General features: G+C 45.5%; 1 protein-coding gene across 2 annotated transcripts in view; it reads left to right on the top strand.

Moving 5' to 3' along the window:
* The window catches only part of LOC145415912 (RNA-binding protein 38-like), a 75,632-nt gene that overhangs the window by 49,271 nt on the left and 13,861 nt on the right, over nt 1-12,500 (top strand). For both annotated transcript variants that reach the window (XM_080285027.1, XM_080285026.1), the window contains exon 3: nt 7,679-7,733. In XM_080285027.1, the coding sequence (XP_080141153.1) occupies nt 7,679-7,733 (55 nt within the window). The remainder of the gene's footprint in view (nt 1-7,678; nt 7,734-12,500) is intronic.

The raw sequence follows: 12,500 nt of genomic DNA, 5'->3' as shown, positions 1-12,500 counted from the left end.
AGTAGCAGTTGTACGGTAGTAGTAGTAGTAGTAATAATAATAATAATAATAATAATAATAAATACTTAAGTCTTGGAGGCTAGAGAGAGAAAAATTGAGACACTGATGGGTTTTAGTGAAGAACGAGACGCCTTGCCAAATATACCAGGTGTAGGTGGTGTGGTGTGGGTGTGGCTGGTGTAGGTGGTGTGGTGTGGGTGTGACTGGTGTAGGTGGTGTGGTGTGGGTGTGGCTGGTGTAGGTGGTGTGGTGTGGGTGCGGCTGGTGTAGGTGGTGTGGTGTGGGTGTGGCTGGTGTAGGTGGTGTGGTGTGGGTGTGGCTGGTGTAGGTGGTGTGGTGTGGGTGTGGCTGGTGTAGGTGGTGTGGTGTGGGTGTGGCTGGTGTAGGTGGTGTGGTGTGGGTGTGGCTGGTGTAGGTGGTGTGGTGTGGTGTGGGTGTAGCTGCTATGGTGTGGGTGGTGTGGTGTGGGTGTAGCTGGTGTGGTGTGGGTGTAGCTGGTATGGTGTGGGTAGTGTGGGTGTAGCTGGTGTGGGTGGTATGAAACTGGTATAGGACAGATGAGAAGTTTATGTATACAAGTTCAACCAAACTAGGTGGGCAGGTTGAGGATCAGGCAAGGGACCTGTAATTTTAAAGTACGTTAGGTCAGAGGTCACAAGGCGTGATCAAACTTGGACAATTTTTTATCCGATTTAGACGAAACTTGATGGAAGGGTTGAGGGTCAGGCAAGGAAAAGGGAAAAGAAAACAACGAAAGATCAAAGGTGAAGGTCATTTGGCAAGGTTGTGTTAGAAATTTTTGATGTGGTGGGTGTGGGTGGGTGTAAGTAAGAGTAGGCGGGTGTGGGTGGGTGTAGAAGAAGTGTAAGTGGGTGTGGGTCAGTGTGGGTGGGTGTAGGTGGGTGTGGGTCGGTATGGGTGGATGTAGGTGGGTGTGGGTGGGTGTAGGTGAGTGTGGGTGGGTGTGGATGGGTGGATGTGGGTGGGTGTAGAGAAAGTGTAGGTGGGTGTGGGTGGGTGTAGATGGGTGTGGGTGGGTGTAGGTGGGTGTGGGTAAGAGTAGGCGGGTGTGGGTGGGTGTAGAGGAAGTGAAAGTGGGTGTGGGTCAGTGTGGGTGGGTGTAGGTGGGTGTGGATCAGTGTGGGTGGATGTAGGTGGGTGTGGGTGGGTGTAGTGAGGGTGGAGATGGGTGTAGTGGGTGTAGGAAGGTGTGCCTCCCTGGGTGATCATGTTATGTCTTTTGGGATAGTGTTACACCCCTCCCTTGTACTATCTCTCTCTCTCTCTCTCTCTCTCTCTCTCTCTCTCTTCCCGTCCATCTCATTCATTCTCCTCCTGTCTGTCTCATTCCTCTCTCTCTCTCTCTCTCTCTCTCTCTCTCTCTCTCCTCCTCCTCCTCCTCCTCCTCCTCCTCCTCCTCCTCCTTCTCTTCCTCCTCCTCCTCCTCCTCCTCCTCCTTCTCTTCCTCCTCCTCCTCCTCCTCCTCCGCGGGTGGTAGTTCGTGGCACGTGGTCTCGGTGGGAGAGAGAGAGAGAGAGAGAGACAGACAGACAGACAGACAGACAGGCAGACAGACAGAGAGAGAGAGAGAGAGAGAGAGAGAGTAAAAATAAGGGTGGGTGAGTGAGTTATCTCCACTATCAGCTGATAATATACGTAGTCACCCGCCATTGACAACACTTTACATACCAGTGACAACACCACTGCCAACACCAGCACTGACAACACCCTTAATGCCATCCATAATATCACTTACAACATTTTATATACCACTGCCAGCACCACTGACAACACCCTTAATGCCATCCTTAATACCACTGACAACACTTTATATACCATTGACAACACGACTGATAACACAAGCACCACTAACAACACCATTACCAACATCATTAACAGCAGCAGGAGTACCAGTGACAACACCAGATATACCAGTAACAACACCAGATATACCAGTGACAACACCAGATATACCAGTGACAACACCAGATATACCAGTGACAACACTTTTTATAACACCGGGATCTGTTGACTCTCTGTGTTAGGGGAACTTTGTATGCAGCATGTGTTAAAAGTGTAGGTGGGTGTGGGGTGGGTGTAGGTCGGTGTAGGTGGGTTTGGGAGGGTATAGGTGGGTGTCGGGTGGGTGTAGGTAAGAGTGTATGGTGGTGAGACCTGGGGAGTAAAGGAAGAGGATATTCACAGGCTCAAACGTACAGAAATGGCAATGATTAGGTGGATGTGTAGTGCGTCCTTGAATGCGAGGCCTGAGAGGGCTAGGTTTACGTTGGAAGAGTTAAGAGGAAGGATGGGACTGGAGTGTATTGGTGTTGTGATGAGGAGGGGTAGATTGAGATGGTTTGGGAGGAAGGATGGGACTGGAGTGTATTGGTGTTGTGATGAAGAGGAGTAGATTGAGGTGGTTTCGGAGGAAGGATGGGACTGGAATGTATTGGTGTTGTGATGAGGAGGAGGTAGATTGAGGTGGTTTGGGAGGCAGGATGGGACTGGAGTGTATTGGTGTTGTGATGAGGAGGGGTAGATTGAGGTGGTTTGGGAGGAAGGATGGGACTGGAGTGTATTGGTGTTGTGATGAGGAGGAGTAGATTGAGGTGGTTTGGGAGGAAGGATGGGACTGGAGTGTATTGGTGTTGTGATGAGGAGGAGTAGATTAAGATGGTTTGGGAGGAAGGATGGGACTGGAGTGTATTGGTGTTGTGATGAGGAGGGGTAGATTAAGGTGGTTTGGGAGGAAGGATGGGACTGGAGTGTATTGGTGTTGTGATGAGGAGGGGTAGATTAAGATGGTTTGGGAGGAAGGATGGGACTGGAGTGTATTGATGTTGTGATGAGGAGGGGTAGATTGGGATGGTTTGGGAGGAAGGATGGGACTGGAGTGTATTGGTGTTGTGATGAGGAGGGGTAGATTGGGGTAGTTGGGGAGGAAGGATGGGAGTGGAGTGTATTGGTGTTGTGATGAGGAGGGGTAGATTGAGGTGGTTTGGGAGGAAGGATGGGACTGGAGTGTATTGGTGTTGTGATGAGGAGGGGTAGATTGGGGTAGTTGGGGAGGAAGGATGGGAGTGGAGTGTATTGGTGTTGTGGTGAGGAGGGGTAGATTGGGGTAGTTGGGGAGGAAGGATGGGACTGGAGTGTATTGGTGTTGTGATGAGGAGGGGTAGATTGAGGTGGTTTGGGAGGAAGGATGGGACTGGAGTGTATTGGTGTTGTGATGAGGAGGGGTAGATTGGGGTGGTTTGGGAGGAAGGATGGGAGTGGAGTGTATTGGTGTTGTGGTGAGGAGGGGTAGATTGGGGTAGTTGGGGAGGAAGGATGGGACTGGAGTGTATTGGTGTTGTGATGAGGAGGGGTAGATTGAGGTGGTTTGGGGAGAAGGATGGGACTGGAGTGTATTGGTGTTGTGGTGAGGAGGGGTAGATTGAGGTGGTTTGGGGAGAAGGATGGGACTGGAGTGTATTGGTGTTGTGGTGAGGAGGGGTAGATTGAGATGGTTTGGGCATTTTGAGAGGCTGACCGAATAAGACCTGGAACGAGGTATGCAGTGTGACCTCAGGGATAAGGGACTGAATAGGAATGCTGCCAGAGATCGAGCAGCGTGGAGAGCCGCCATTAGGTGACCAAGGCCGATGCATGTACTCAAGTTGGAGCCTTTATAACGATACGAACACAAGATATACCAGACAACACCAGATATACCAGTGACAACATCAGATATACCAGTGACAACACCAGATATACCAGTGACAACACCAGATATGCCAGTGACAACACCAGATATACCAGTGACAACACCAGATATACCAGTGACAACACCAGATATACCAGACAACACCAGATATACCAGTGACAACACCAGATATACCAGTAACAACACCAGATATACCAGTGACAACACCAGATATACCAGTGACAACACCAGATATACCAGTAACAACACCAGATATACCAGTGACAACACCAGATATACCAGTGACAACACCAGATATACCAGTGACAACACCAGATATACCAGTGACAACACCAGATATACCAGTGACAACACCAGATATACCAGTAACAACACCAGATATACCAGTGACAACACCAGATATACCAGTGACAACACCAGATATACCAGTAACAACACCAGATATACCAGTGACAACACCAGATATACCAGTGACAACACCAGATATACCAGTAACAACACCAGATATACCAGTGACAACACCAGATATACCAGTGACAACACCAGATATACCAGTGACAACACCAGATATACCAGTGACAACACCAGATATACCAGTGACAGCACCAGATATACCAGTGACAACACCAGATATACCAACAACACCAGATATACCAACAACACCAGATATACCAGTGACAACATCAGATATACCAGTGACAACACCAGATATACCAGTGACAACACCAGATATACCAGTAACAACACCAGATATACCAGTGACAACACCAGATATACCAGTGACAACACCAGATATACCAGTGACAACACCAGATATACCAGTAACAACACCAGATATACCAGTAACAACACCAGATATACCAGTGACAACACCAGATATACCAGTAACAACACCAGATATGCCAGTGACAACACCAGATATACCAGTAACAACACCAGATATACTAGTAACAACACCAGATATACCAGTGACAACACCAGATATACCAGTGACAACACCAGATATACCAGTAACAACACCAGATATACCAGTAACAACACCAGATATACCAGTGACAACACCAGATATACCAGTGACACCACCACCAACAATACCAGGAGTGACACCATCAGAGGTACCTTCAGTGACAACACCAGGTATACCACTACCAACCGCCACTGCCAACAATACCAGTGCCAACACCAGAAAGCCTCAAGTGGTATATTGGTATAATTTTAAACGTGACATAGATATTCCAGGTGGTGTTGTCAATCTGCCAACACTTAGGCTGCCAACATTCTGTACCTTAAACCGGATAATACCAGCTCTCTCTCTCTCTCTCTCTCTCTCTCTCTCTCTCTCTCTCTCTCTCTCTCTCTCTCTCTCTCTTAGCCAAATTAAAGAGATTATAGCATACTGACAACATCACATCTCAACTACCACCACTGCCAACATCTACCAACATTAAACTAACACTCTTCATTACCTTTATTACCAACACTACTGCCAACATTACTACCAACACATCTCAACTACTCATACTGCCAACATCACTACCAACATTTATATTATCAACATCTTCATTACCTTTATTACCAACACCACTGCCAACGCTACTACTAACACATCTCAACTACTCTTACTACCAACATTACTACCAACATTTATACTATCATTCTTTATTACTGCCAGCATGACTGCCAACACACACCCTCTGCCAACACCTCTCCAGTGCCATCACCGTCCCATCATCTTGTGCCAACAGTGGTTTGTGCGCAGAGAATGTTGGTTGTTTGTGCCAAGTGCTCTCTCTCTCTCTCTCTCTCTCTCTCTCTCTCTCTCTCTCTCTCTCTCTCTCTCTCTCTCTCTCTCTCTCTCTCTCTCTCTCCCATAATTAGCTAAAATCGCCTTATAATTATTCCCAATTGTGCATAACCCTTTCAGGCTGGTTGACAGTATTATTATTATTATTATTATTATTATTATTATTATTACTATTACTATTATTATTGCTGTCATTATTATTATTATTATCATTATTACTATTATTATCATTATTGCTATTATTATTGTTATTATTATTATTATTGTTATTACGGTGTTATTATTATTATTATTATTATTATTAGTAGTAGTAGTAGTAGTTATTGTTATTATTATTATTATTATTATTATTATTATTATTATTATTATTATTGTATGGATGCTTGTGAGCGCTGTGGTATAAAATAAAATATTGATAAGAGTCCAGTGATGGTTGTTGAGGGAGGCGACTGAGTGTGGTGGTGACGGTAGGAACTGGAACTATCTATCTATCTATTGCCAGACGCCTTAATCCCTTATACGGGATGTTCACAAAGAAATCGCCTCCACGTCACCCTGTCCCCCTCCATTTCACTGCCCTACTCCTAATTCACACACACCCTCTCTCATATACTGGAACTGGTTGGGTGAATTTTAGCCCTTTCACTACGATGCCGTGGCGCTGAGGAGCCTACACGTGGTGGCGAAGTAGCTGCGGCGTCCACCCAGTAGCCAAACCTCCCCATATTTCCCCTCTCCTCGCCGTGGGAAGGGCCCTGGTGCGACCCTGGGGACACCGGATCCCTACACGGCGTATGCACTGTGCTGTACCTTTAAGTCGGCCCCACGGAACTAGTCGCTTTCCTGTGGTTGACGGGTCTGGTCGGCCGGACAGACCTGTAGTACCCTATTTAGCTTTTTTCTCTCAAAGACAATACTACGGCTCTGGTTCTCTCCATAGCACTTCCTTCATAGCACTTCCTTCATAGCACTTCCTCTATAGCACTTCCTTCATAGCACTTCCTCATAGCACTTCCTTACAGCACTTCCTCATAGCACTTCATAGCACTTTCTCCATAGCACTTCCTCATAGCACTTCATAGGACTTTCTACATAGCACTTCCTCCATAGCACTTCATAGCACTTCCTCATAGCACTTCCTCAGCACTGCCTCCTGTCCTGTATCGTATTTTGTATGTGATACAGTGCTAAAACCTTCATACATTTGAGAATTCAGTATAGAGAGATTATTGTATGCCAAGTTAGAGTGAAAAGAGTATAGGTATTTTTATTATTAGTTGTGTTAGTAACGTTGCCATGTTATTGATGGTGGTAGTGGTGCTAGTGTGTTAGCCTTGTGTTACGTGGTGTTTGTATGGTGTGTGTGTGTGTGTGTGTGTGTGTGTTACGTGATGTTAGTATGGTGTATTACGTGGTGTTATATGGTGTGTGTGTTACGTGATGTATGTATGGTGTATGTTACGTGGTGTTAGTGGTGGTGTTAGTATCGTGTTACGTGGTGTTAGTATGGTGTGTGTGTTACGTGATGTGTGTATGGTGTATGTTACGTGGTGTTAGTGGTGGTGTTAGTATCGTGTTACGTGGTGTTATATGGTGTGTGTGTTACGTGATGTGTGTATGGTGTATGTTACGTGGTGTTAGTGGTGGTGTTAGTATCGTGTTACGTGGTGTTAGTATGGTGTGTGTGTTACGTGGTGTTATATGGTGTGTGTGTGTGTGTTACGTGGTGTTATATGGTGTATGTGTGACGTGGTGTTAGTATGGTGTGTGTGTTACGTGTTGTTAGTATGGTGTGTGTGTTACGTGGTGTTAGTATGGTGTGTTACGTGTTGTTAGTATGGTGTGTGTGTTACGTGGTGTTAGTATGGTGTGTTACGTGATGTTAATATGGTGTGTTACTTGGTGTTAGTATGGTGTGTGTGTTACGTGGTGTTAGTATGGTGTGTTACGTGGTGTTAGTATGGTGTGTTACGTGGTGTTAGTATGGTGTGTGTGTTACGTGGTGTTAGTATGGTGTGTGTGTTACGTGGTGTTAGTATGGTGTATTACGTGGTGTTAGTATGGTGTGTTCCGTGGTGTTATATGGTGTGTGTGTTACGTGGTGTTAGTGGTGGTGTTAGTATGGTGTTAAGTGGTGTTAGTAACGTCTCTCTCTCTTGTTACAGGCATCCCATTGGCCAGCATGAGATACCCAGCGGCGGTGTTACCTGGACAGTATGGGTGAGTAACAGTAACTTTTGGTAACGAAGAAGTAACAATTGGTAACGAATAAGTAACCATTCCCGTAACGCCATACCTACTGGGATTACCGGCAAGAGGAGTAACGCAGGCACTCTTCTTTGTAATGGTAACGCTTCTGTTACGTTGAGTAATGAGTAACGAGTAATATGGTAATCCTAGGACATCCTTGTAACACTGATTATGTAACTATGGCACTATCCTGTAATTTATTATTATTATTATTATTATTATTATTAGATGATGATGATGATAATGACGATGATGATGGTGATGATAATGATGATGATAATGATGATGACGATGATGGTGATGATAATGTTGGTGATGATGACGATGATGGTGATGATAATGATAGTGATGATGGTGATGATGATGATGATAATGATAGTGATGATGGTGATGATGATGATGATGCAAGACTCAAGTCGGTAAGTACTATTTGGCTCCCACGATGTTGGTAGTTGTGGTAGGAATGTTGGTAGTTGTGATTGGAATGTTGGTAGGCATAGTAGAGATGTGATGGAATGTGGTAGAAATGTGTGGTATGAGGATGTGGTGGTAGTGATGGTGGTAGTTGTGGTAGTGATGGTGGTAGTTGTGGTAGTGATGGTGGTAGTTGTGGTAGCGATGGTGGTAGTTGTGGTATCGATGGTGGTAGTTGTGGTAGTGATGGTGGTGGTTGTGGTAGCGATGGTAATAGTTGTGGCAGCGATGGTGGTAGTTGTGGTAGCGATGGTGGTAGTTGTGGTAGTGATGGTGGTAGTTGTGGTAGCGATGGTGGTACTTATGATAGTGATGGTGGTAGTTGTGGTAGTGATGGTGGTAGTTGTGGTAGTGATGGTGGTAGTTGTGGTAGTGATGGTGGTAGTTGTGGTAGTGGGGTCATCTTATCGAGTGAGATCCAGCATGTGTTTTAAAGTGTGTGTGTGTGTGTGTGTGTGTGTGTGTGTGTGTTACCAAGTGCATAAGAAATAGTTGTTGAAAGGTGATGGTGGTAGTAGTAGCAGTGGTAGTAGTAGTAGTGGTAGTAGTAGTAGTAGTAGTAATATATTAGTAGACGTAGTAACTGTAGTTGTGGTAGTAATAGTTGTGATAGGAATGGTAATAGTAGTTGTGGTAGGGATGGTGGTAGTGATGGTGGTAGTTGTGATAAGATGTGTTTGTAGTTTTGGTAGTTATAACAGATGGGTGAGGTAGTTGTTGTTGTGTTGGTAGTGGTAGTTAAGAAAGTTGTGGTAGTTGGTAGGGATTGTGGTTGATGTAGATGTGGTGGTAATGGTAGTTGTTGGTTGCTGCGATTTTTGTAGGAGGTGGTGGTTGGTTGTGGTGGTAGCAGTGGTTGGCGATGGTGGTAGTTGTGGTAGGTGGTGATGGTGGTGGCACGTGTGTAGGTTGGTGGTAGTTGTAGTTGGTGATGGTGGTAGTTGTGGCTGGAGGTGGTGGTAGTTGTGGTACTTGCGTTGGTAGTGTTGGTCATTGCTGGTAGGCGATAGTGGTAGTTGTGGTGCAAATGTTGGTAGATGGTTTTGGTGGTAGTTGTGGTTGGTGATTGTGGTAGTTCTTTTGCATAGTACTATTTAAAGTTGATAGGCTGTGGTGGTAGTGGTGGTGGTAGTGTTGGTAGTTGTGGTAGAAATGTTGGTAGTTGTGGTGGAGGCGTGTCTGGTATGAGTTTGTAGGTATTAGGAAAGAAGTGGTTGAGTCATGATGCTCTCTCTCTCTCTCTCTCTCTCTCTCTCTCTCTCTCTCTCTCTCTCTCTCTTAATTTATATATGTTACACTGATTCTCTGTGTCTCTGTCTGTCTGTCTGTTCTCTCTCTCTCTCTCTCTCTCTCTCTCTCTCTCTCTCTCTCTCTCTCTCTCTCTCTCAGTTTATATATCTACATATTACATTGATTCTCATATATGTATTCTCTCTCTCTCTCTCTCTCTCTCTCTCTCTCTCTCTCTCTCTCTCTCTCTCTAATCTTACTGGAGTCTAGCTTATCACGAACATGTTTCAGTCTGGTCATCCTTTCCTTGCACTCTCTCTCTCTCTCTCTCTCTCTCTCTCTCTCTCTCTCTCTCTCTCTCTCTCTACCTACCTACCTACCTACCTACCTACCTATCTCACTACATTCATCTGTCACCTGTTTATATGTAGTCTCTCTCTCTCTCTCTCTCTCTCTCTCTCTCTCTAAATCATCGCACATCACCCACCAGAGGGAGGGGGCGTGGCCAACGCCCCCCTTCACCCAATCAGCGAGGCCCCCGTAGAGTGAGTGGGCGGGGCTTGTCTCAGGGCCAGCCAATCAGCGCGGGGCATCTCAAACCTCAGCCTGGGGAGGACCAATCAGAGGCAGCCAAAATGTAAACAAAAGGGGAGGGGGCGGGTCTTGAGGGAGAATGGAGTGAGAGAGAGAGAGGATAGAAAAGATAGAACTAAGAGAGAGAGAGAGAGAGAGAGGATAGAAAAGATTGAACTGAGAGAGAGAGAGAGAGAGAGAGAGAGAGATGATAATGGGGATAAATTACTGAGGATGAGAGCGAAGTCGAGGAAGTTGAGGATAGAAAAGATAGAAGTATGAGAGAGAGAGAGAGAGAGAGAGAGAGAGAGAGGATGGAACACAGAGATAAATAAGAGAGGATGAGAAAGTAATGCGAGTGTAAGAGAAGGTGAATTGAGAAAGAACAGAGAGAGAGAGGTAGAGAGAGAAAATGAAAGTGAGAAGAAAGGGAAATGAGGATGTGTAGATTCAAGAGAGAAATGAGAGAGAGAGAGAGAGAGGGAGGGTTAATGGAGCTGAATGTGTGTGTGTGTGTGTGTGTGTGTGAGAATCAGAAAAATGAGAGAGCATATATTAAATAGAGCAGAGAAAGGGGTGGGACAGTGGTACACACACACACACACACACACACACACACACACACACACACACACACACACACACACACACGCCCATTATCCTGTGCTATCGTCTCTTTCAAAATGTTGGTAGTGGCCCTTTGAATGGTTGTTGATGGTAGCGATGGTGGTAATTGTGGTAGTGATTGTGGTTGGTGGCGCCGTGAATGATAGTAGACAGATATTTATGGCGATGGTGGTAGGTGGATGATTGTGGTAGTGATGGTGGTAGTTGTGATGTTAGTTAGATGGATGATTGTGGTAGCGATGGTGGTAGTTGTGATGGTGGTTAGATGGATGATTGTGGTAGTGATGGTGGTAGTTGTGATGGTAGTTGGATGATTGTGCTAGTGATGGTGGTAGTTGTGATAGTGGTTAGATGGGTGATTGTGGTAGCGATGGTGGTAGTTGTGATGGTACATGAATGATTGTGGTAGTGATGGTGGTAGTTGTGATGGTAGTTAGGTGGATGATTGTGGTGATGGTAGTTGTGATGGTGGTTAGATGGATGATTATGGTAGTGATCGTGGTAGTTGTGATGGTGGTTAGATGGATGATTGTGGTAGTGATGGTGGTAGTTGTGATGGTGGTTAGGTGGGTGATTGTGGTAGCGATGGTGGTAGTTGTGATGGTGGTTAGATGGGTGATTGTGGTAGTGATGGTGGTAGTTTTGGTGGATGGTTGTGGTAATTGTGGTGGAGGACTAAGATGCATGTGATGGTGGTAGTTTGATTATGGTAGCGATGGTGGTAGTTGTGGTGGATGATTGTGGTAATTGTGATGGTAGTTGTGGTAATTGTGGTGGTAGTTGTGGTGGATGGTTGTGGTAATTGTGGTGGTAGACTAAGATGAATGTGGTAGTGGTAGTTTGATGATTGTGGTAGCGATGATGGTAGTTGAAAATGTTTGTTGCTCTGATAGTTATGATAATGTTGGTAGTGATGGTGCTGATAGTGGTAGTCGCCATATTGGTCGTGGTGATGGTAGGTGCGATAGTGGTGGTTGTGGTAGCGATGGTGGTAGTACTGGTTGTGGTGGTAGTTGTGGTAGTGTTAATCATACCGTCGTGATAGTGGTGGTAGTGACAGTAGTGATAATGGTAGGAGTGGTAGTGGTAGTAGTGGTGGTGGTGGTGGCAATAGTGGTGATGGTAGTGGTTGTGGTAGTAAAAGTAGTTGTGGTGGTGGTGGTAGTAGTAGTGGTAGTGGTGGTGGTGGTATTAGTGGCAGTAATGGTTGTGGTAGTAATAGTAGTTGTGGTGGTAGTAGTAGTAGTAGTGGTAGTGGTGGTGGTGGTATTAGTGGCAATAGTGGTGGTGATAGTGGTTGTGGTAGTAATAGTAGTTGTGGTGGTGGTAGTGGTAGTAGTAGTAGTAGTGGTAGTGGTGGTAGGTGATAAAATGTGTGTTGATAGCAACGAGTGCTTGGGAGGAAGAGAGAGAGAGAGAGAGAGATGAGAAATTCGGGAAGGAAGAGGTGAGTGAAGTAAGGAGGATAGGAAGGAAGGAAGGAATGAGAGAAAGGATGAAAGAAAGGAGGGAAAGAAATAATAGAGGAAGGAGGGAGTGAATGGGAAAGAAGGAAGGGAAGGAGGGAGGGATGGAGGAAGGAAAGGAGGAAGAGAGATGTAAAAAGTAGGGAGAGAGGATGGAAGGAAGGAAGGAAGGGTTGAAGGTAAGGTGAAAGAAAGGAAAGAAGGATGGAAGAAGAAGCTAGGGAGAGAGGAGGGAATGAAGGAAGAAGTGAGGGGAGGTAAAAGGAAGGGAGGAAGGAAGGAAAGGAGGGAAAGAAAGGAGGAAGGGAGAAGTAAAGTGTGGGAAGGAAGGAAAGAGGAAAAGAAAGTAGGAAGAAAGAGGTAAAAG

Source organism: Coenobita brevimanus, chromosome 104, assembly GCF_032717465.1.
Source record: "Coenobita brevimanus isolate Jiangsu-jjx chromosome 104, ASM3271746v2, whole genome shotgun sequence".
NCBI classification, from domain to species: Eukaryota; Metazoa; Arthropoda; class Malacostraca; order Decapoda; family Coenobitidae; genus Coenobita; species Coenobita brevimanus.
This window is presented reverse-complemented; position numbering and strand designations above follow the sequence as displayed.